We start from the raw sequence: 26,103 nt of genomic DNA, 5'->3' as shown, positions 1-26,103 counted from the left end.
ACTTTGGCATCCCCTCAGAGGCCACAGCATCAGCCGTGTGATGCCAACCCTTCACCCCTAGATCTGAAAACCAACCATTTCCTAGTGTCCTCGCATCAGGCTCTAGTAATACTGTCTCTCCCTTTTTGTTTCCTCGACCCTAAGGAAGGTTCCTGTAGTTACTGGTCTGAGTTACCTCAACACTTGCTTTTTGCTCTTCCAGCCTTCTACCATACATTTGTAACCAAGACCCTGTATTAAATCCCTTCTGATAGCTAGTCTGGTTTCTCTTTCCTAACAGACCCTGACTACATAAGACAATTTCTATTTTAGTAATTTATCTTTAGTCTAAGACACAGCATTTTATTCTAGTTACCTTCAATGCTTGGTTGTTTAAGTGCTGAGGTTGGTAAAGCTATAGGTGAAGTGTTACTGGATGTTTGGGTCTCCTGGACAGCCTGGACGGTGGCACATTCATCAGAACGATTAGATTTATGATTAGAACCAGTTGGACTCATCATCCTTTCAAATGCCTGAGCTATAAAGAAAAAAAAAAAAAAGGATACTGAAATCTCAGATGTTTTAGAACTTTAAAGTAAGTTAAAATAAACATTCTATATTCCAAGTTGTAAGGAGAAAGAAATAAACAGCTAAGCAAGAAAAAGAAGTGGTACTTGGGAAAAAATAATGTCTGAGTAACCAGCACAGGCTCCTGCTTTAGTCGGCAGCACTCTGCTTCAGTCTTGTTGTTACTGTTAGGTGCAGCTGAGTTGGTTTCGACTAAAAGCGACCCTGTATAAAACAGAACCAAATACTGCCGGTCCTGTGTTATACTCACAATTGTTGTTTGAGCTCACTGTTACAGCCATTCTGTCAGTCCATCTAGTTGAGGGCCTTCTCTTTTCACTGACCCTCTACTTAACCTAGCACGATGTCCCTTTCCAAGAACTGGTCTCTCCTGATAACATGTCCAAAGTACATAAGATGAAGTCTTGCCATCCTTGCTTCTAAGGTGCATTTGGCTGTACTTCTTCCAAGACAGCTTTGTTCATTCTTCTGGCAGTCCGTGGTATATTAAATATTCTTCACCAATACCATAATTCAAAGGATCAATTTTTATTTGGTCTTCCTTATTCACTGTCCAGCTTTTTCACATGCATATGAGATGACTGCAAATACCATGGCTTGGGTCAGGCGCACAAATTAGTTATTTTAATATAAATATTTAGCATAGGTTTGATATCTACTACAGAAAACAATCCTTTTTTAAATGACTCTCTTTTTGCTCTTGTACCCCTGAAGCCTGTTTCCAACATGGTTCAGTTATTCTTTTAAGATGCAAATCATATCACATTATCCCTCTGTTTAAAATTCCTTAGTGGCTTCCCAACTGGTGTAAAAAAATTTATGTTGTTATAATGGGTCACAAACCCATTCCATAGATACTCATGGAACTTTAATCTCACACTTGTTCAAGTCTCTGCTCACATGTCATATTATCATAAAGCCTTGCCCTAACTACTTTTTGAAAAATACCATCACTTGCCACCAAACTGTTACTATCCATCTCTCTCTTTCATTGTTTTGTTTTCATTTATGGTATTATCACCGTCAGATATTCTCTTTGTTCACTGTTCACCTTGTCCCACATTCAAAAGCTCCATGAGAACAGGGAGTCTAATTTTGTTCTAAGCTGGCACTCCAGAACCTAGAACAGTGTCTGAATATTGCAGAATGAGTTTTCAACCAAATAACATGAAACAAAACTGGTAGCTTCAACAGTTCTCCAAACTGGTCTCCTATAAATGCTGCCACTACAAAACTAGTGGTCTTCCTCAACTGCCACTAAATGATAGCACTCTCGTGAAATGGCTTCCACTAACCAAATGAAATCTAAACACCTTAATCTGGGTTTCAAAGATTTCCAACGTGCCCCAAATCTACCTAATGGCACTCATATATGTGTTTCCTTGAAACTCATAGTTTCAGCACAACGTCCTCATTACCTACACTCTCTACTCAAACTATCTCTTTCTTCCCATCTCTAGTGGAAAGTCTCACAAACCTTGAATCATCTATCTCCTCTTATTTAGACAGTTTTTCCTGCACTATTTTAAACTCTCAATTATATCATTTTCAACCCTGAAGTTGATGTTAAAGTTACCTTTATTTATATTTCCTTGTGGTATATAAATTACCAATAAATAGTACCATCAATGAAACTACACGCTATAAAACCTGATGCCGTCAAGTCGATTCCAACTCATAACAACCCTATAGGACAGAGCAGAACTGCCTTACTGAGTTTCCAAGGAGCACCTGGTGGATTCGAACTGCCAACATTTTGTTTAGCTGCCGCAGCATTTAACCACTACACCACCAGGATTTCCCTACATGCTACAGGATATCAAAATAGACTACATAAAACAGATAACTAAACAAATTTGTTCTAAAACATTTTCTCGGACTAACCAAAGCTTGATTTCAGTACCCTACTAAGTCTCTTTAGTGACTACATCTTCTCTCCTCCTCAGCCCTGATAACCAAACTCATTGCCATCGAGTCTATTCCAACTCACAGGGACCTTACAGGACAGAGCAGAACTGCCCCATACAGCTTCCAAAGAGCAGCTGGTGGATTCCAACTGCTGACCATCTGGTCAGCCGCTGAGTTCTTAACCACTGCGCCACCAGGGCTCGTCAGTACATTTCTCAGTGCTCACCCAGAATCCAACCCATCAACTGAAATAATGCTTTGAATCTTCACAGGCTGTTTTGTTTTTTAAAAGTGGAAGAGATAATTATGTAGGAGCGCTTTCTAATATTTCTGAATTCTAGCAGGTTGCCTTGGCTAACATCTATCTTTTGCACTATTGAAACACCATAAGAAAAAACAGAACTACAGGCACTGAAACTAAACTCATCATAAACAATGATGATAATATGGAAATATAAAAAGTTTTATACTCTGTGATCTTCCAGCGCAGAGGTTGACAGCAAGGAGTAAAGCAGCTTACCTCAGGCTAACAGACTCACATCAGAGCTTTTTTGAGAAATGCTGAAAAAAATTATCTTCATTCAAAAGAGAAAAACAAATTATCATCAGGTAATTATTCTCCTGGCTGAGAGGAAGCAATGCCTGAGCTAGTGCATAGGTCTGGTCATAAAAACTCCCAAGTAATATTTGCTGGCAATGAAACTGTCAACAAATGTTAGAAAATGCCAAGAAGTACTCAAAAGAACAAACATGTATTTGGGGGGAGGAAAAAACACACCCAACACAAAACTGTGAGAACTCAAATAATACCACCAATACAAATGCCGATCATGGGAGCCAGCCAGGGAGCCAGAGAAACAGTGGAAACGCATACACATAAAATTCTAAAGTGGCAGAGGGGAAAAAAAATGTGTAAATCATGTGGCAGTCTTATGAACTTATCTGTAAAATCATAAATATTTTTACTCGTTCTTTTATTTTCATTTTAGGTTTTTATTTTCTAAAGGGTGGGAACTATGATCTTGCCTTATGCTATTAATATATAATAATGAATACTACTTATTGGTAGGTACTCTATAAAAGTTTAGAGTATGATGATGAGGGTAACGGTAATGATGACAAAAACAAACAGGCAGATGAAATGCAGCATTTAGGGACTTGGTACCTGTTAAAAGTTAATGAACTGTCACTCCAGAACTGAATGCTTCCTTTCCAACCGGTAGTATTAATTGTGAGAGTGGAACAAAAAGAAGAGAAACCAAGGCTTGGGATGTCCCACCTAAGCCAGATAAGTCAACACTAGGTCCTTGCCTTAAGAAAATAAAGAAGTTTATCTTTGTCACAATCCAACTGTTTTTAAGACATATTCAATTACTGGAAGAAAATGTGTCAGGTTAATACTCACCTTTACTAATAGTCTCATAGCAGACTACACATACTCTTGCTTCCTTTTCTAGGTACTGCAGTTTACATTTCCTATTACAACAGACACCACAAAACACCTATTTAAAAAGAAAAAATTGTTTTTGTTTTAAACATACCTATACCTTCTGGAGGTAGGGGAGGTTGTTGTTATTAGGTGCCATGGAGTTGGTTCTGACTCACAGTGACCCCACAGGACAGAGTAGAATTTCCCCATAGGGTTTCCAAGGAGTGGCTGGTGGATTTCAACTGCCGACCTTTTGGTTAACAGTCAAGTTCTTAACCACTGTGCCACCTGGGATCCCAAACCCAACTAACCAAAACCACTTTCCTTATTACATAAATCATTTTTCTAATTACCATAATTTTGGGTAGTTATTTTTTATTTTGTATTATTTTACTTAAACAAGGTTTTTGCAATTTAAAGCCATATCTGTGACAAAAGAATTCCTCTAAATGTTGACTAGAAAGGGGAACAAAAACATTAAGTTTATAATTTGAAAAGTTTTCAGTGGTTCTTTATTTAAAATTTTAAAAAACAGAATGTTAGTGTTTTTGCAAGAGAGTAGGGCTGATCTGAAGCCAACATACTGCTGGAAAATGCTGACAAAAAAACACAGTATTATTTCTACAGCTATCCCTTAGTGTTCACAGATGGTTAGCTCAGTCAGAGCACAAATGAGGTCAGCTAAAGCATTCTTGTACAGACCTACTCGACTCTCACCATTTCCCTGTGCACCGACCACAACACTAGCTGCCGAGCATGGTCTTGAAAGTATGTATTAGAGGACAGAGGGTTATGAGTTTGGAACATCAAATGTGTCAGTGTTAGAAAGTTATGAACACAGTTTTAGATTTCACAAAAATTAGTTATGAAATAAGTGTTCCTCATTTCCTAGTATGTAAAACCCATAACAATGTGATATTTATTCAACCATCGAGCAATCTGTAAAATGACAATGCTTTATATATTCCCACTAATGGCATCTGTTAATCAGCTTGTTAATCAGCTTTTTTGTCGCATTAGATTGCATTAAGATGTTTAGAAAGGAAAGACTTAAAGATTTTTATAACTTACTTTCCCACATGCTCTGCAGTGGTGTCGCCGTTTTGTAAAAGTAAATCTGACTTGGCAGTTCATACAGTTTGGAGCTTCTGAATCAGGAACCCAAGAAGGCTGTTTCTGCCCCAAAACCAAGCCTTCTTCACAAGGTTTTTTAGGTATAGGAAGAGATTCTTTGTCTGGAGTTACAAAACTGGGTCCAGCTTCAAAATTACTTTCTATATCAATGTAATTAGAGTTGAAGCTAACTTGAGGATCAGTTCCAGAATCTGCGGTACCAGTGGCTGGGGCAACGGCATTTGCCACACTGAGTTCACTTTCAGGCAGCTTTGGAATATCCAGCTTATTCAATTCCTTTGAATTCTTTGCTCTGGATGGAAGGCTAAACAACTGCTTAGGTCTGGCTCCTCCAACATGAAGAGACTCATTATTAATATCAGAGGGTGATAATTCACTTGTAAGCTCAGACTTACTGCTAGATAACCCTTGCTCAATTGGAATTGTGCTTTTTTCTCCTAAAGAAAGGTCACCATCTTCTGTTGCATTTTGTTTATCAACTGTTCCACAAGTCGTACTAATACCAGGGCTTTCTCCAATAGCTTCTGCTTCAGCATTGAAATATATATTACTGATGGTTCCATCATCTAGGCCTTCCATAGCCATCTGAGTCATCGGAGATTTTGAGTCATTGACATTTTCTTCAGAAGGCTTTATGTTAGTGGTCTGAAGATACTGTTTGGTCAGAAAGGCATCAAGTTCAGCATCACTAATTAGTGCGTCGCTTTTCATGCCTTCCTCAATATTGAAGTAACCTAAGTCTTGCCCATTAATACAACTGCTTAAAAAAGTGAGGCCTTCACAATAATCAGGAGACTCTGGGGCATTAGCACCAGAAAGTTCCTCTGCAGATTCTGCAGCTGCAGAATTGTTGTTATCAGAGTAATTCGAAGATTCCGCTGTGGTTACGGTTTGGTCAGCATCTATCTTTCCATCTCCTATTCTTTCAATAAATGGCTGACAAATTATATTTTTAAATTTTTCCTGTTTCAAAAGATCAGTCTCTTTAAATGGTTCCTCACCTAGAATAACAGTCTTCTGTATTTCTTTATGCACGGTGACTGCATCTTGTATGTTATCTTTATGCTCGTTGTGTGGTAAACAATCACCATGCGCTTTACTTTCCATTAATGATCCACACAAAGACCCAGATACTGGAAGACAGGACAGTGAGGATTGCACATCTTCACCTGAAACATGTAAAGTTGAAGAAGAATCTTGGAGTACATCATTATCTTGAAAGTCTAAATTTCTTGAGTTTTCTTTTATAGATTGTTTTATAAATAAAGCAGTCTTATCTTCCTGAAAGGAAACATCATGTAATCTGGGATTTTCATCTCCTGAGTTAGAATCATTTAAACATAAACCTTCATTTTTTGGAAGACTGCAAGGCAAAGCACTTGTGCTGTCTCCTTCTTTTAAACATTTGGTGGCAGCTATGACTGCTACATCTACCTCCTCTTTTACCGAACAGCCATCATCTTTTAATAATTCACAAGGCTGGTTCTTGTGTTGTACGTTGTCTTTGGCATCAAACATTTTGGAACTTTGCTCAGTCAAAGGAGACGGCATGCTCAAATCAGTTGGTTCTAACTGATTAGAGATCTTTTTACCCTTTAAATTTTCTGTTCCGCTATAATTACCTGAATCTGAAAGTGTTGTGTCTATTTTTATACCCAATTCTTTGGTTCCACAGACTTCTCTATTTTGTAATTCAGAGGTGACATCATTCTGTTCCTCTGTGACAGTATCACTACCATGATCTGCTGAGGAAACACAGTAAGTATCTGACACTAAAGATAAATCTAATCCAATCAAAGAATCTGTACCAGACTTAAAATCATCTGGCAATAATTTTTTAATATCTTCTTCACTATTAGCTGCATGAACGAAGTTACCCATATCACTTATCAGATCACAGACAGGTTTACTACATCGTCCCATATATAAAGGTTTGACTTCATATGAAGTACCACTATCCACAGAAGAAAGAAGATCAAGTCCTGCTACATTTTTTTCATTTTGTTTACAAGTTAGCCCCTCAAGGGTTTTTTCATTCAGGGCAATCTGGTTTGTCTCATAGCATGTTTCTGATGAGGCGCAACTATTAATGCATTGTTGATCCTTTGGTGGCAGCGATGTCAGTTGTGAGGAAACTAACTCTGAAGAAACTGAACAGTAATTAGAGTCATACACATTTTGTGCATCTTGGAGATAATCTTGTTCATCTATTTAAAAGAGAAACACAATGTTATTCAGGATACTGAAACAAAATAAAAATTAATAAGACCATGTTACGTTTTCTGAGACTTCTAAACTAAGTAAACTTCCCCTTCTTCAAACCATAAATAGATTGCCCTTTTACAAATTAGTAATAACCAACAAAACTATTTTTATTAGGCTTTAAAATACTTCCTGATGTTTACTTTTGAATATAAAAAAAAAAAATTTTTTTTTTTTTTTTTTTATAGATGTCATAAAATCATAGGAATTGCATTCAATAACTCAGCTGCATTATAAAAACCAGACTAAGGAACTGCTGACAAACAATCTAACTTTCTTGTTTAACCTTACAGGATCCTAGTCCTCATGAGGAAAATGCCATCTCTCATAGTTATGAAACACCAGTTTACATACGCCTTTCAAGTTGCTTTTAGTTTGCTCACGTTAGTTTTAAAGACCTTTCTTAGATCTAAATTTGTACCTGAAGAGAAACTTCTAGCTTCCTTATTTCTAGTTCTGGGTATAGGTTCCACTCAGTATAATAAACTACCATGCTATAAAGAAAATAAGTGTGCTTTTTTCAAAAATAACCATGTGGCCAAAATTGAAAGCATATTTTGCTATAAATACTCCATACCTGAGACAAGTGAATTACAGGCATTTTTTTTTAAAATTCTATTAGTGGGAAAAATGAAAAATGAACAAACCTGGGTTCTGTTCAAAATCATCTAGAAGTTTGTCCAAGTCACTGACTGCTGCTTTAAAATAACTGTCCATCCTACCTGTAGATTTATTCAGAATTTAACTCTTGTAATGCCTAGAGAACAAAAAGCATGATTATTTAATTCTTTAACATATAAATATTATGCCATCTACTAAACCAAACCAAACCCACGGCCTGCCGTCGAGTTGAATTCAATTCATAGCGACACTATGGGACAGAGTAGAACTGCCCCATAGGGTTTCCAAGGAGCAGCTGGTGAATTCAAACTGCCAACTTTTGGTTAGCAGCTGAACGCTTAACCACTGCACCAGCAGGGCTCCTGCCATCTACTACATGCCAAGAAATACAGTCAGGCAATGAAACAGTAACAAAATCAAGAGCTCTGTTTTGATACATCTACAATTTAGTTGGGGAAACTGTTTCTATATATACACAAAAACGCCTTGAAAAACAACTCTAACAACATAACAATTACATATATAAACTATCAGAAATATTAAAACACTTATCTAAATAATTCATGGGTCATGGAATAATGGAAAGCAAAGAATACTTATAAATACATGTAAAATATACTACATACAAATAAAACACTGCACATAAAAACTTATGGGATTGAGCAAAACTGGTACTTCAAAGAATGCTTAAAGCCTTGGTGAAACTGTTGTTGTCAGGTGTCATCGAGTCGATTTTGACTCACAGCGACCCTACAGGACAGAGCAGAACAGTCCCATGGGATTTCTAAGGAGCGCTAGTGGATTTGAGCTGCTGACCTTTTGGTTAGCAGCCAAGCTCTTAACCACTGCACCACCAGAGCTCTTAGTGAAACTACTGAACCCCAAAGACAAAGGAGATACAAAGAAAAGGACACCTTCAAAGGAATAATAATTCTGGGAACATACTTAAAAGTAACAATGGAAACCAGAAAACAAAGGAACGATATAGTCAAAGAACTGAGAGAAAATAGCAACATGTATCCAGAAAAACAAATTATCAAGAATCAGAGCTAAAAAAAAATTTTTTCAGGTAAACATGGAGAGTTTATTTACACAAAGCCATTTAAAAGAACTTCTAAAAAGTGTACCTTAAAAATGACCCCAAAGGAATATATGAGGGAAAGTCGATCACAGCATTGAAAGAAACATAAATCTAAATGAACATGGTTTATAATAATATCACATTTGTGAGGATAAGAAAGATATGAGTAAAACAAATTTCAATAGTATATAAACTGGTAGAAAGGTAGTAAACATTAAAAGTGTTCTAAGAAGCTACTAAAGCTAATAAATGAATTTAACACAGTGGCAGAACACAAGGTAAAAACAACAGTCAGCAATGAGCATTCTGAAAAGGAAAATAAAGTAACAATTCCATTCATAATAGCATCTAAGAGAATAAAACACCTAGGAATAAATTTAACTAGGGAGGTAAAAGATTTGTACACTGAAACTATAAAACATTACTTAAAGAAATTAAAGAAGACCAAAGTAAATGTAAAGACATTCTGTGTTCATGAAATGGAAGACTTAATACTGCTAAAATGTCAGTACTACCCAAAGTAATCTATAGAGTCAATGCAATACCTATCAAAATTCTAAAAGCCTTTTGGCAGAAATGGAAAAGCCAATCATCAAGTTCATATGAAACTGCAAGGGGCCCCAAATAAAGTCAACTTCAAAAAGAACAACGAAGTATAATATCTCACATAAACACACTATACATCAAATCCACTGCTGTCAAGTCATTCCAACTCATGGCGATCCCACGTGTTAACGAGTAGAACTGCTCCACAGTGTTTTCTTGGCTGTAATCTTTACGGAAGCAGACTGACTACCAGGCCTTTCTTCCATGGTGCTGCTGAGTAGGTTTGAACCATCAACCTTTAGGTTAGTAGTTGAGCACCAACACTTTGTGCCACCCAGGGATCTCAAAATAGGTTATTATTAGTATAATGGCAGCTATACAGGCCAATGGAATAGAATTTAGAGTCCAGAAATAAACCCATACCTCTACAGACAACTGATTTTCAACAACGGTGCTAAGTCCATTCAAAGGGGAAAGAATACTTGCTTTGATAAACAATGATGGGACAACTGGATTCCTACAACCAGAAGAATGAAACTGGACAGATCCCTCACATCATATTTGAAAATTAACTCAAAATAGATTAACGATATAAAAGTTAAGAACTAAAATCATAAAACTCTTCAAAGAAAACAGAGGTAATGCTTTGGGGCCTAATTTTTAACAATGGATTCTTAGATGTGACACCAAACCACCAGAAACAAAAGACAAAATACATAAACTGGATTGTATAAAAATTAAAGTACTTTGTGCATCAAAGGACTTTATTAATAAAGTGAAAAGACAACCTAACAATGGGGAAAAATTATCAAATATTTATCAAATAAGGGTTCAATATCCAGAATATATAAAAAACTCCTACAATGTAACAAGACAACACAATGAAAAAAAAAAGGTGTATTAGGCTGGATTCTCTAGAGAAGCAAAACCAGTGAATCGTTGTTATGGACTGAACTGTACCCCCCAAAATGTGTGTCAACACGGCTAAGCCATGATTCCCAGCAATGTGTGGTTGTCCATATTCTGTGATCTGCTGTGGTTTTCCTATGTGTTATAAATCTTACCTCTGTGATGTTAACGAGGCAGGATTAGAGGGAGTTACGTTAATGAGGTAGAACTCAATCTACAAGATTAAGTTGTATCTTGAATCAATTTCTTTTGAAATATAAGAGAGAAGCAAACAGAGAGAGAGAGGGCATCTCATGCCACCAAGGATGAAGAACCAGGAAGGGAGCCTGTCCTTTGGACTTCGGGTCCCTGTACCTAGAAGCTCCTAGACCAGCGGAACACTGACAAGGCCCTTCCACCAACGCTGACAGAGAAAGCACCCTGAATTCAGACTTCTGGCCTCCTAGACTGTGAGAGAATAAATTTGTTTGTTAAAGCCACCCACTTGTGATATATCTGTTACAGCAGCACCAGATAATTGAGAGTGTGTGTGTGTGTGTGTGTATACACACACACACACATACAAAAAAAACCAAACCCATTGCTGCTGTGTCGATTCTGACTCTTGCAACCCTGTAGGACAGAGCAGAACTGCCTCATAGGGTTTCCAAAGAGGGGCTGGTAGTTTCAACTGCCAAACATTTGGTTAGCAGTCAAGCTCTTTGGTGACCCAGTGCTAAGCATAAAGGCTGCGTATCAGTACTGCTACCCTATGCCATGGATTAACAACACCCTCTTTACTACTGGAGGTAGTGCCTTTAAGATTAGTCAGTCTTGAGAACCAATTTAGAAAACTCATCCTTACAATTTTGTTTCTCTAGAACCACTCTTGGTACCAAGTGTCTCAGGCTGGGTTCTCTTGAGAAACAAAATCAGTGAAGTGTGTGTGTGTGTATGTATACACACACATACACATACACACACACAGAGGAAGAGATTTATCTCAAGGAAACAGCTCATGCAGTTGTACAGGCTGGCAAGCCCCAAGTCTGTGGGTCAGGTGTCAGGCTGGCAGCTTCTCCTAACTCACGCAGCTACAAAGGCTGACAAACCCAAGATATCAAGATAAAAAAAAAAAAAAGATATCAAGATAGGCAGGTCAAATGGCAGGCCACGGGCTCATACACTGCAGAGGCTGACAAATCCCAAGATCAGCAGGCAGTACGGCAGACTGCCAGTTCAAGTCCCAAGAACCAGAAATCTGATGGTAACAAGCCAGATGCAGGACCCAGAGCAAGCGAGCTTTGCCAGAACGTCCAAATATACTGAATGCAGGCAAAAGCCTGAGGAAACTCCCAGCTGATTGGCCGGTCACATCAAATCACATCATGGAGGATGACCACAACATTCATTACATAACTGCCAAACCACCAAGAATCATGGCCCAGCCAAGCTGACATACAACCTTAACCATCACAACATACAAAGGACTTGAACAGACATGTCACCAAAAAAGATATACAAATGGTCAACACGCACATAAAAAGATGCTCAATGTCATGAGTCACTCGGGAAATGCAAATCAAAACAACAATGAGATACCATCTCACCCTCACTAGTAACTATAATAAAAAATTAAAAACAAAAACCAAGCACTGGTGAGAATATGTAGAAACTGGTTACCTCACTCATTGTTGGTGGGAATGTAAAATGGTGTAGCCGCTGTAGAAAATAATTTGGCTGTTCCACAAAAACTGAAATATCGAAATTTCACTGCTGTTGTTCGAAGCCTTGGAGTTGGTTCCAACTCATAGTGACTACATGTACAACAGAACAAAAACACTGCCCGCGGTCCTCCCCATCCTCAAAATCGTCATCATGCTTACACCCAATGTTGCTGCCACTGTGTCAATCCACCTTGTTGAGCGTACTCCTCTTTTTGCTGACCCTCTATTTTACCAAGCATGATGTTCTTCTCCAGGGACTGGTCCCTCCTGGTAACATGTCTGAAGTATGAGAGACAAAGTCTTGCCGTCCTTGCTTCTAATGAGCATCCTGGCTGTACTTCCTCTAAGACAGATTTGTTCCTTCTTTTGGCAGTCCATAGTATATTCAATTTTTCACCAACACCACAATTCAAAGGCACAATTCTTCTTCGGTCTTCCTTATTCATTGTTCAGCTTTCACATGTGTATGAGGTGACTGGAACCATGGCTTGGGTCAGGTGCACCTTAGTCCTTAAAGTGACATCTTAGCTTTTGAACACTTTACAGAGATGTTTTGCAGCAGGTTTGCCCAATACAGTATGTCCTTTGATTTCCTGACTGCTGCTTCCACGGGCACTGATTGTGGATCCAAGTAAAATGAGACCTTTGACACCTTCGATATTTTCTCCATTTATCATGATGTTGCATATTGGTCCAGTTGTTAGGAGTTTTATTTTATGTTGATGTGTAGTTCATACTAAAGGCTGTGGTCTTTGATATTCACCAGTAAGTGCTTCAAGTCCTCTTCACTTTAAGCAAGCCAGGTTGTTTCATCTGCGTATCACAGGTTATTAATGAGTCTTCCTCCAATCCTGATGCCCCATTCTTCTTCATACAGTCCAGATTCTCAGGTTATTTGTTCAGCATACAGATTTAATAATATGGTGAAAAGATACAACTATGAGACACATATTTTTAAAAATTTTTATTGTGCTTTAAGTCAAAGTTTACAAATCAAGTCAGTCTCTCACATAAAAACTTATATACACCTTGCTACATACTCCCAATTACTCTCCCCCTAATGAGACAGTCTGCTCTCTCCCTCCACTCTCTTTTCACGTCCATCTCGCCAGCTTCTAAGCCCCTCCACCCTCTCATCTACCCTCCAGGCAGGAAATGACAACATAGTCTCAAGTGTCCACCTGATCCAAGAAGCTCATTCCTCACTAGCATCACTCTCCAACCCATTGTCCAGTCCAATCCATGTCTGAAGAGTTGGCTTCAGGAATGTTTCCTGTCCTGGGCCAGCAAAAGGTCTGGGGGCCATGACCACCGGGGTCCTTCCAGTCTCAGTCAGACCCTTAAGTCTGATCTTTTTATGAGAATTTGGGGTCTGCATCCCACTGCTCTCCTGCTCCCTCAGGGGTTCTCTGTTGTGTTCCCTGTCAGGGCAGTCATCGGTTGTAGCCAGGCACCATCTAGTTCTTCTGGTCTCAGGATGATGTAGTCTCTGGTTCATGTGGCCTTTTCTGTCTCTTGGGCTCATAATCATCTTGTGTCCTTGGTGTTCTTCATTCTCCTTTGATCCAGGTGGGTTGAGATCAACTGATGCGTCTTAGATGGCTGCTCACTAGCGTTTAAGACCCCAGATGCCTCTCTTCAAAGTGGGATGCAGAATGTTTTCTTAATAGATTTCATTATGCCAGTTGACTTAGATGTCCCCTGAACTCATGGTCCCCAAACCCCTGCCCCTGCTACACTGACCTTTGAAGCACTCAGTTTACTCAGGAAAACTTCTTTGCTTTTGGTTTAGTCCAGTTGCGCTGACCTCCCCTGTATTGTGTGTTGTCCTTCCCTTCACCTAAAGTAGTTCTTATCTACCATCTAATTAGTGAATACCCCTCTCCCACCCTCCCTCCTCTCGTAACCACAAAAGAATGTTTTCTTCTCAGTTTAAACCATTTCTCAAGTTCTTATGATAGTGGTCTTATACAATATTTGTCCTTTTGCAACTAATTTCACTCAACATAATGCCTTCCGGGTTCCTCCATGTTATGTAATGTTTCACAGATTCCTCACTGTTCTTTATCGATGCGTAGTATTCTATTGTGTGAATATACCATAATTTATTTACCCATTCATCCATTGATGGGCACCTTGGTTGCTTCCATCTTTTTGCTATTGTAAACATTGCTGCAATAAACATGGGTGTGCATATATCTGTTCGTGTAAAGGCTCTTATTTCTCTAGGATATATTCCGAGGAGTGGGATTTCCTGGTTGTATGGTAGTTCTATTTCTAGCTTTTTAAGGAAGCGCCAAATTGATTTCCAAAATGGTTGTGCCATTTTACATTCCCACCAGCAGTGTATAACTGTTCCAATCTCTCTACAGCCTCTTCAACATTTATTCTTTTTTGTTTTTTCGATTAATGCCAGCCTTGCTGGATTGAGATGAAATCTCATTGTAGTTTTGATCTGCATTTCTCTAATGGCTAATGATCGGATACACACCTTTCTTGACTTTAACCCATACAATATCCCCTTGTTCTGTTCAAACAACTGTCTCTTGGTCTAAGTACAGGTTCCTCATGAGCACAATTAAGTGTTTTGGAATTCCTATTCTTCACAATGTTATCCATAATTTGTTATGATCTACAGAGTCAATTGTCTTTGCATAGACAATAAAACGCAGGTAGACATCTTTCTGGTATTCTTTGCTTTCAGCCAGTATTCATCTGACATCAGCAATGATATCCCTTGTTTCACATCCTCTTCTGAATCCAGCTTGAATGTCTGGCAGTTTCACATCAATGTACTGCTGCAACCGGTTCTGAGTGATCTCCAGCAAAATTTTACTTGTGTGTGATATTAATGATATTGCTCGAAAATTTCCACATTCTTTTGGATCACCCTTTTTTGAAATGGGTACAAACAGGGATCTCTTCCAGTCGGTTGGCCAGGTAGCTGTCTTCCAAATATCTTGGCATAAGCAAGTGAGTGCTTCCAGGGCTGCATCTGCTTGTTGAAACATCTCAATTGGTACAGTATTTTAGGAGTGACAGATGTTCTTTTTGACAATGAATGTAGCGCCATTCCTCTTCAATTTGTCATCACTAGCATAACAGATCATGATTGTCTCATTCAAAGTAGCCAATACTAGTGCATTTCAGCTCACTAATGCCTAGCATGTTGATATTCAAGTTCCATTTCATTTTTGACAACTTCCAGTTTTCCTAGATTCATACTTTGTACATTCCACATTCCAATTATTAATAGATGTTTGCAGCTGTTTCTTCTCATTTTGAGTCATGCCACATCACCAAATGAAGGTCTTAAAAGCTTGACTCCATCCACGTCCTTAAGGTCAACTGTATTGAGGAGGCAGCTCTTCCCTAGTCAAATTTTGAGTGCCTTCCAACCTGAGGGGCTTATCTTCTGGCACTCTATCAGACAATGCTCCTCTGCTATTCATAAAGTTTTCACTTGCCAATATTTTCAGAAGTGGACTGCCAGGTCCTTTGTCCTAGTCTGTCTTAGTCTAGAAGCTCAGCTGAAACCTGTCCATCAAAGGCGACCCTGCTGGTATTTAAAATACTGATAACAAAGATTCCAGTACCACAGCAATATGCAAGCCACCAAAGTATGACAAACTGACAGACACATGGTGGAGAAATACCATATGACTCACAAATTCTACTCCCAGGTATACACCCAAAATAACTGAAAGCAGGAATGCAAACTTGTACATCAATGTTCACCGCTGTACTGGTCACGAAAACCACCTAAATATTCATCAACAGATGAATGGATAAACAAAATGTGCTACATATATACAACGGATATATACAAAAATGGAATATTATTCAACCATAAAGAGAAATCAAGTCTGGATACATGTTACAACATCGATGAGCCTTGAAAACATTACGCTGAGTGAAATAAGTCAGTCAAAAAAGACAAATATTGAACGATCTCATTTACATGAAATACCTAAAATAGGCAAATGTATAGAGACCAAAGCTTATTAGTGTTTACTAGGGGCAGGAGAAGGGGGGAAAGGCAGAGTCACGGCTTAGGGTACACTATGTTTCTGTTAAGGGTGATGGGAAAAGTTGGAGATGGAATGGATAGTGGTGATGGTTGCCCAACATGATAAACATTACTAATGTCACTGAGTTATACATATAAAAAATACTGAAATGGCAATATTTTGTTATACATATTTTTACCACAATTTTTTTTAAAAAAAGTGTTCTAGAGTATGGAAAGAAAATTAAGATACTTAATTAACTTTAGACTCTGGAAAGTATACATACATGACACAATTTCAAACATAACCACTAAAAGATTAAAAATAATAGAGAAAAAAGCAAACATGAGAAAAAAAATTTAAAAAGCCAAAAGTCAACTGAAACCGTACAAAAAGTAGAACAGAAAGCATTAAATCAAAAAACAGAATGGGTTTCCATGTACCAGTAATGACAACAAATGCCAATGGAGAATGGATAAACAAATCATGGTACAGCCATACAATGGAATATTATTCAGCAATTTAAAAAAGAGCTATCAAGCCATCATAAGCCATGTATGAATCTTAAATCCATACTGCTGAATGAAAGAAATCAGTCTGAAAAAGCTACATACTATATAATTCCAAATCTATGAAATTCCAGAAAAGACCTATAGACAGTAAACAGATCAGTAGTTGCCAGTGGTTTGGGATAGGGAAGGGTTAAAACAGGTGAAGCACAGGGGATTTTTCAGATGATGAAACTATTCTGTATGATATTATAATGGTGAGTACAAGATGTTAAGCATTTGTTAATCCTCACAGAACTTTCCAGCACAAAGAATAAATCTCAATGTATATAAAGATTTAAAAAATCATTTAGGTCAGAGGATCTCAGGAAAGAATGCAGAATGTGACAAAAGAATCTAAACGTATTACAAATGTATGAAACGATCTCACTGAAGGGAATGGGGGAATAAGGTGCTAATCTAATTTCTGTGGAAATGAGTGGAGTCTGTAAGACTGAAGGCAATACGAAGTGTATATATATGCGCTACATTCTAGCTGATAAAGTAGTTTCCCACAGGAATTTGGGTTAACAATTCTGAAACCACTTTATATATATATACTGGAATTGAACAATGAAGGAAGTGGATAGCTGATGGTGGGAGTGGGAAGTTACAGAAATAAAAGGGGAGGAAGCTAGAATGATCCATATGGTAATGGATTAGTGCTGGAACCATCAGTACAAACTCATGTGTAGCTTACTATGGATCCAGATGGTTACATATAGAAATACAGAAATATGTGCATACACAGATTAGTATATATAATATATACCTCATTGCTCTGTCAACTGAGAGGACCTATAGAAGCAACAACATTCCAGTGGCAACAACCACACTTAGCACCCAGATCTTGGTTTCTAATACCATTCTCCAAAAAAAGGAATCAAGGCTACTTGGAGAAAGGGCTGATTCTAGGACTGGGGCAGGAAACATGCAAGATGAGCGTGGAACATCCTGTAGTGCCTTAGAATAAGAAAGTGTGCATGCATACAAACACACACACAAAGAAAGCACACATGCATGCAAACACACACATACCCACAGATAGGGGTATGTGAAAGCAACACAGGAGCCAAATGAAAGGGCTCCCAGTGGTAAAGCTGGAACAATTTGAGCAATAAAATAAAGTAGTACTGGACTGTAGCCCAAACTATAAAATGAATACATGAGTCCATGCTGACATAATAAATGACTGAATAAAAGTAAGTGGGGAATAAGCAAATCTCCCAAACAGAAAAATTTCAAATAATTTTTGTAAATACTTCGCCCTTAAGGAGGTAGAACACAACCCATCACTCCTTAAATATACATAGTGTTTACTTCTTCCAAAGAGTACAATATAGAAAGGTAGAGAGAAAAAAAAAAAGAGTAACTTTACAGTGGAGAGACCTGACCAACACCACCGCAGACCAGGCGATCAAGGTTAAAATCAACAGTGATTAGTCATGTTGATAATATAATGTGTTTGAGAATGGCATTTTACCTCTCCTGTCCTTCTCCCTAAAACATATTACCCTAGTCTAATCACGAAAAAAAAAAAAAAAATATCAGCCAAATCCCAACTGACATTCTACGAAATACCTGCCCAGTAATCCCAAGAACAGTCAAGGGCATCAAAAACAAGAAAAGTCAGAAAAACTGTCATAACATAAAGAGACATGACTACTCAATGCAATGTGGTATCCTGAATGGGATCCTGAAATAGAAAAAACATATTATTAGGGAAAAACTGAGCAGACATGAATAAAAAATGGACTTTAGTTAATAATAATGTATCTGTATTGGTTCATTAATCCTGACAAATGCACCAAACCGATGTCAAGTTGTTAATAATAGAGGAAATTGGGTGTGGGGTATATGGGAACTCTGTCAATCTAAAACTGTACAAAAGTTTTAAAAAATTAAAAAATGCAACCAAGGTACTGAAAATAAAGCTGAGGAAATATCCTAAAAAGCAGAACAAAAAGACAAAGGAATGGAAAATAGGGAAGAAAAGATCAGAAAAATAGAGAATCAAAATAATGCGGTCCAATATCTAAATAACAAGAGATCCAGAAGCAAGGAAAACAAAATAAAGGAGGAAGTTATCAAATAAAATATCCCAGAACTGAAGTATACGGTCTCTGGGAGGAAAGGGCCCATCTAGGGCCCAAGACAATGAATGAAAAACCCTCAGCAAGTCACAGTACTGTGAAATTTTGTAATACCTGGGTAGTTTAAGGGAAGATGCACCCCATTTAATACAGCAATCTGCACTCCTCACCTTTCCTTTCCCCAATATTCCTGACCCACACCTCCTATCCTGCTCTTTCTTCTCTTTTCTAAAGCTCTTATTTATGACCTTCTAACATTTTCTGTACTGTACTTTTTTATTATATTTGTTGTTTATCATCAAGAACAACCCCTCCCTCTCCCGAATTCAAGCTCCATGCAGGCAGGGATCTTGTCACTTTTGTTCACCCATATATTCAAAGCATCTTGATCTGTGCCTGGCACATAGAAAGTGCTCTATACATACTTGCTGAATGAATATAAAAGCTTCAAGATAAAGACACTAAGTTATATACAAAATATTGGTTACCATTAGACTTCTCAATAGCAACACTAGAAGGCAAAGACAATAGAACTATGCCTCTAGAATTCCAAAGTAAGTTGTTTCCAGTCTAGAATTCTATACTCAGGTTTGTTATCAATCAAGTGGGAGGACAGAACAAAAAAACATGTTTAGACACAGAAGAACCTAAAAAATGTGCCTCCTTTCATTCTTCCTCAGGAAGGTACAGGAGGATGTACTCTACCAACATGCAGGAGCCACCAACAAAGAGGAAGATCTGAAATCCAGAAAACAGGCTACCAACACAGAAGAGAGGGAGAAATGAAATTGGTGTGCGACCATAAAAAAGCACACCACAATAGCTGTGCAATAGGCCTAGAAAGCAACCTATCCAGATGGAAGCAGAGTGACAGAGCACTACAGAAGAGAGGTTGCAAAACAAACAGATTATCTGGAGTGTTTCAGTCTACTAAAAGGAGATTTATATATGCTGTCTGAGAGGTTGTTAATAAATAAGAGATATGAAAGATACATTAAAAAGATACAAAACATACATTTATAAAGATACATGAAAGAAAGATTTATCAAAGAACTAAGATAACTATTAACTCTGCTAAACCAAAATATTATACAAGAAAAGAAATACCTTTCCAATATACTTCCTGGTTCAGCTGTACCCAATGTTTACAGTTAAAGTCAGGTTTAAAAAAAAAAAAAAGGTTCAACTAAAAATTAACATATAACTAAACTGGGAATATAAAGGGTAAAAAGAAGAAGTGCAGTGTCTAAAGATGGGGGTTGGTGTAAGAGGCCTATACTTCCATCTTCTATAATAGGAAGGTGGTAAATAATAACCTAAAACTAGGGCAGATGTATATGTGCTTGTGTGTATCTGTGCGCATGCACGCATGGGTGAAACAGATAAGTAAGCATGTTATTTAAAAAACTGGAGGTGAAAAGAATCAAAAAGTCATTGTCTCTGGAGCAGCCTTTCACAAGAGAGAGGTTCAGCAAGAGAATTATGCCTTAATGCCCTCAGGCATTCACTTTATGTAATAATTAACTTCTTTCCTATGCATTTCAAGTGTTACTAGTTATGTACCATCCTTGCAAGAACTGGGAAAATAGTTACTCAAATCATGTTCTATGGTTCAGATGAGGAAAGTTGATTTTGAGAGGCTGCTTTGGGACAGTGGGATTCAGGGGTGAGAAGGATCGGGGCAGAAGACTGTTGTTTTTCATTATAAGCCTTGTAGTATTATCTGACTCTCTGAATTACGTACAGGTGTCCCTTCGACAGTGCTGGTGGCACAGTGGTTAAGCGCTCGGGTGTTAACTAAAAGGTTGGGGTTCAAAACAACCAGTTGGTCCACAGGAGAAAGATGTAGCCGTCTGCTTCCATAAAGATTTACAGCCTTGGAAACTATGAGGCAGTTCCACTCTGTTCTACAGGGTTGCTATGAGTCAAAATTGACTCAATGGCAATGCTTTTTTGTTTGTTTTGTTCCTTTTGATAAACATTAAATTAAAAATAAATATAAAAGTAGTGAAGAAACTCTGAATATACAATGCATATATTAAAAAAAGAACAGAAACTGAAATGTCTAGAAATAGTTTTTCATTAGAGAAAGGCAGACAATTTCTCTAATAAACTATGAAATTCATTAAATAATATCTATTTACAGATTATCCCTACTTGTTAACAATGTACTACTAAAGACTGTTATTTGAGATGCCTAGAAAGAGACAAAAAAAGTATGATAATATAATCCAAGAATTTATAAAAAGTATGGCAATGCAAATTCTGTACACTGAAACCTTTTAACATGAAATCCTATTAAGCTGCATATAATTCCCATTTCAATCAACCAAGATGTATTTATTGTGTCAGCAATCTACCAAATACTGTACGAGACACAAAAAAATATATAAGACATACTCCCTGTTCTAAAGAAGTTTTTTTTTTTTTTTGCATACATAGGATAATCTGGTTTAGATAAGTCTTTTAATCACTTGATTCTTTATGTACTCTCGAATTTACAGATGAATATTTACAACACTTACAAAAAATATTTTTTAAATCTCATGATAACAAAACAAAAACATTTTGGCAGCAGTATGGAAGATTAATCAGAAAATGGGCAAAACCGGAAAACGGCAAGGAGACTCCTAAAATGGTTAAGATGAGAGATGACGGGATTGAGCTGAGACAGTACAGTAGAGATGGAGAGGAGATAGATTCAAAAGTGGCTAAAGAGTGGGAACTTTTGGTGAGGGAAAGCAAGGGAGAAAGCTAGGATTACTGCCAGGTTTCTACCATGGGAGACCGGGTATATGGCGGTACCAATGACCATAACCAGCAATACAAAGAGGAGCAGCCTTCAGGGAAAACTTGATTTCACTTTTGGACTGTTGTTTGAAGTACCTTGAGAACATCCTGGTGAAGATATCCAACAGACAGTATAATATAAGGATCTGGAGTTCAGGAGAGAAGTCTGAGATAGATAAATATTTGGGAGTTGACAGCACACAGCTGTTAACGGAAGAGATCACCTAAAAAGAGAAGGTAGAAGAGGAGAGGAGCCTTACATCAGGTAACTAAAGATCACAATTAGTGTTCCCAAAAGCCACTCTGGGTAAGACTGTACCCAGAGTCATAGGTACTTATATAGAAAAATATGCAGTATATAATGTTAAATGGGAAAAAAAAATCAAATTGCAAAATATTACGCATAGCATAGCCCATTTCCCCAAATAAATTGGTTAAAAAAAACAAAGTATTAGCAAAGGCACAGAGAGAAAAAAATGGAGGAATATACATCAATCTGTTAATAATGCTGTATATCTCTATGCTATTTTAACTTTTTTTTTTTTAACAAACACGTAATACTTTTGTAAACAGGAAAAAAACAAAAGATAATTTTGTTCCTTCCCTTAAAAAAATTATAGCATGCATCCTTACAATTTAAAATAATACAAATTTGTTAGAAAAACACTTGAATACTCATATATAAACGGGTAAATAATATGAACAGGTAACTAAGATTATGAAAAAAGTTCAATGTACAGCCTGCACTACTGAAATAATGTGAATTAGCATACATACCATTTCTAGCCTACTAAATTGGAAAAATAAAATTTTTTAACAATAGCAATACTCAGTGTTGCTAAGACTGTAATACGAAGAGCTTCTCAGATACCAATGATAGGAAGTAAACTGTACAATGTCTCAGGAAAACAGTGTGACAATATCTATTAATAGCCTCAAAAATATTCCTAACAATTCTTTCTAAAAATTTTAAAAAATCCAAAACAATTGAAAATATCAGACAAAATGTTCCACTGAATCACTAGCTGAAACAATTTAAACATCAACATTAGGACACAACAGGAATTTTTGCAGGTATCAAAAGTAACGTTTATGTCTATCAATACTTCAAAAAAAAAGCGCTTACTCTATGACCTAGCAATGCTACTTCTAAAGAAACACTAGCACTTGTGCACAAGAACACATTACAAAAACGAAATTCAAGGTTGCAACATTTGCAAAAGTGTAAAATTCCAAAGGACTTCATAGTCCATCAGTACAAAAAGCGTTAAATCAGCTGCCTCAAACCGTGATCTGAGGACCCCTAGAAATCCCCAAGACCCTTTTAGGGTGTTTGCCGATCCTCTCTTTTCCAACTACCCATCTGTGGAAAGTTGGATTTTCTTCATATTCTTCAACCTAAACAAGATAGCACACCAGACTGAATGGAGAAGTAGATAGGAGAATCCAATCAAGCATTAAAGTGATTTGCAAAAATGTAACACAAAGCCACTCTTCTCACTAAATTTCGTTTTAGAAATATTTTTTGTTATTGTATGTGACTGTTATTTTAAATTAATAATATTAAAATTTTTAATTTTTCCCAATTAATGAGAAATATAATATATTAGAAACCAAAAACTCTTTAGGACCTCAACTGTGAGAACTATTGGTTTAAATAAACTGTGGTACAATTATACTATGTAACATGATTGGGGATGATAATTAAATGAGAATTTTGCTTTATCGGTAATGTTTTGTTTCGAAAGAGATTTTGCTCATGTACTACTTGTATAATAAAAACGTAATAAAGTTATGTTATGAAGTTTTTTAAAAGCTTGGGGAAATGCTTAAAATATGACGTTAATTGAGAGAAGTGGGCAATCCAACTGTATATAAAACCTCATCATCTTAATTAAGAAAACGCACACGGGAAAAAAAGACTGAAAGGAAAAGACTCAAAATATGAACAGTGGTTGATTACTTTTAAACGGTGAGATTATGGTTGATTTTTTTCCCTTATTTTTTGCTATTCATTTTTATTTATTTCTTTAAGCATGCAGTTTAATACATGGGGGAGGAAAAAAGGAAAAAATTGGGTGGAAAATTATATATAGTTTTACTGGATCAAGCTATTAAACGTCTGCCAAATCAAGAAACGGCAGGCTCAAACGAATAAACGGAGAAAGTTGATTTGATCAAGCAATTGTGTATTTTTAATTAAAAAGATTAACTTAATATCAAATTTACGGGCTGATTTCCATACGAGTCAAACTAACAAAAACATCCACATAGCAATACTTAGTCTGGGTTATAATAATTCGCAATCACGGTAGCACAATTAATCGTGTAAAAACTATGTTTTAAAATTTTTCAAAGGTACAAAAGAAAAGGTAGAGGTGGGAAAGAATACCACCACATCCTTCTGGTCTAAAATGAAGACAAAATGCATCGATGCGGGAGTGCAGGCAGCGACGACAGATCCGTCTGCGGAGACCGAGTCCTTCCAGCTCAGAGGCTACCGCTCTGGGGAAGGGTTCGCTCCTGCAAGTGCAGACCCTCCGGGGCGGGTCAGGCGGCTCTAGCGGGCGCGGAGGAATCCCCCACCCGCCGCGGCCGGAGGGTCACTCCCGGCAGCGCCCAGCCCTCCGGGCGGCCCGAGTGGGTGGACCCGGCAACAGCCGCTGCGATCGCCCTCCAAGCCCGGCTGGGGCCTCCAGGCTCCACCGAGGGGGCGGGAGATTTGAGGGCCGGGGAAGGGGCTCGGGAGGAGGAGGAGGTCGGGGAGCCAGGCTCGCTCCTTGGGGGAAGAGGAGGGCCAGAACAGGAGCCGAGGTCCGCTGGTCCAGCGTCCACCCCGCCCCCTCCGGGAGGGCAGCCGGGCTGAGGAGAGGCCAAGACGGGCTGTGACGGGCGCTCTTACCTCCCCACACCCCTGTGGAGCTCTCGGGGCACGCGACGCGACGCTGCACTGACGACTGAAGATCAACCCCGGCCGGGAGTCCGGAGAGTGCGCGACAACGGCTCCGGGTTTGTTTCCCCCCGACCGGGGGGCGGGGAGGAGGAGAGGACGGCGCAGGCGCACAGGAGGTTTTCCTTCGGATCACACGCCTCCTCCGTCTGCGTCCTCGGCCTCCCCTCGTCCCGACGCGCCTGCGCGCTGCGGTGAGGGGTCCGAGGTTGGCCGCCAGGTTTTTAGCGGAAGTGCCGAGAAGGTTCTGGGGTGACGGGGAAACCTGAAGACTCGGTCTTAGGTCTGGAGTCGGCTTCCCGCCAGACGCCCTGTAGCCGGGATTGGGAGGGGACCCGCGTCAATGTCCGTCTTCCTCTTGCCCTCGCTGACCTAGATGCAGCTTCCCCCAACCCAATCTCCTCCGTCAGTGGAGGGCGTCGCGTGCAGGTCTGTACTGGACACACCAGCCTGCTCCGGACCTAACCGGGCCTGTTGCCAGCGCTGCGGTCCTCTCTAGAAACCTAACTTTTAAAACTCAAGCTAGCTTTGCTTCCTGTCCCCAACATCCCCACTCCCAACCAGGCAACCACAGAAACGCTCCAATCCCGGACCTCCAAGCCCTCCAGCCCACTGGACATTCCTGTAGGTTTAGTTCTGCTTTTCAAACAGTGGCCACAAGAACAGTTGCCTCCCCTGTCTAAAAGCAAAAGCTAACTTCTCTGATGGAGAAATAAAATGTCACTCATGTGATGTACTTCTGTTCTTGTTAAGTTTTACTATTTTTATCACAAGTTTCCTATAAATTTAAACGAGGGAAGAGAAACATCTGTGGCATCAAGGTGTCATTGTAGACTGGGATAAAAGAATCCATTAGTTGTCAAAGGGTTTTACCAGTTAAAAATTCAGACTGGCCTTTCAAAAATTGCGAGAGTTGTACTATCTCAAGAATATTCCAGGCGGATATGATTTGTGGTGAAAGATTTGAGAATCACAGTTCAAATCCTAAATCTGCAATTTATTGATTTGTGGTGTTTCAAAAGTACTTAATGTCTCCAACTGTGATTTTCCTAAACTCTAAGAGGAATTGTGTGTTTCAGCCTAATAGTGAAACTTTAATTGCCTAAAATAATTAAAAAATAATAATAGTATTCATTATTAATTGAGTCTGCTATGTGACAAGCACTGCCTTAGATGCTTTGCTTATATTATCCACTTTAACCCTAAAAATAATTCTGCAAAATACAAGATTCTTTCTTTCTACTATGTGTTATGTACTGCACCCAAATATATGAGACCACCGTGCTTAAGGAACCATAGTCTAATAGCAGAGACTGATGTATAAAAATGTGTATTTTGAGACAGAAGTATTTTCATACTACAGTATGAGGAAAATGAAAATAGAAAAGTAAAACGCAAACACCTTAAACAGATAACGTAAATGGGAAAGGCATATACATGAACAGCCAGTTCGCAAAACAGGAACTTTACAAGCCTTTTACATATTAAAGCTTCCCTGGATGGTGGAAACGGTTAAGCATTTGACTAGTAGGCAAAAGGTTGGCAGTTC

General features: G+C 38.3%; 1 protein-coding gene across 2 annotated transcripts in view; it reads right to left on the bottom strand.

Moving 5' to 3' along the window:
• Nucleotides 1–24,595, bottom strand: part of ZFYVE16 (zinc finger FYVE-type containing 16) — a 52,575-nt gene extending 27,980 nt beyond the window's left edge. Inside the window, exons 1-6 of one of the 2 annotated variants that reach the window (XM_049866631.1) lie at nt 24,507–24,594; nt 21,701–21,828; nt 7,948–8,057; nt 4,976–7,245; nt 3,881–3,977; nt 356–517 (exon numbers count right to left, since the gene is read on the bottom strand). In XM_049866631.1, coding sequence (XP_049722588.1) covers nt 356–517; nt 3,881–3,977; nt 4,976–7,245; nt 7,948–8,017 — 2,599 coding nt within the window. In that variant the 5' untranslated portion in view covers nt 8,018–8,057; nt 21,701–21,828; nt 24,507–24,594. Of the gene's footprint in view, nt 1–355; nt 518–3,880; nt 3,978–4,975; nt 7,246–7,947; nt 8,058–21,700; nt 21,829–24,506 lie in introns of both variants that reach the window. The other variant, XM_049866638.1, reaches the window with a different exon arrangement.
• Nucleotides 24,596–26,103: the final 1,508 nt, after the last annotated feature.

Source organism: Elephas maximus, chromosome 2 (genome assembly GCF_024166365.1).
Source record: "Elephas maximus indicus isolate mEleMax1 chromosome 2, mEleMax1 primary haplotype, whole genome shotgun sequence".
Classification (NCBI taxonomy): Eukaryota; Metazoa; Chordata; class Mammalia; order Proboscidea; family Elephantidae; genus Elephas; species Elephas maximus.
Note: the sequence above shows the minus strand (reverse complement) of the source record. Positions and strands in the feature narration are given on the sequence as shown.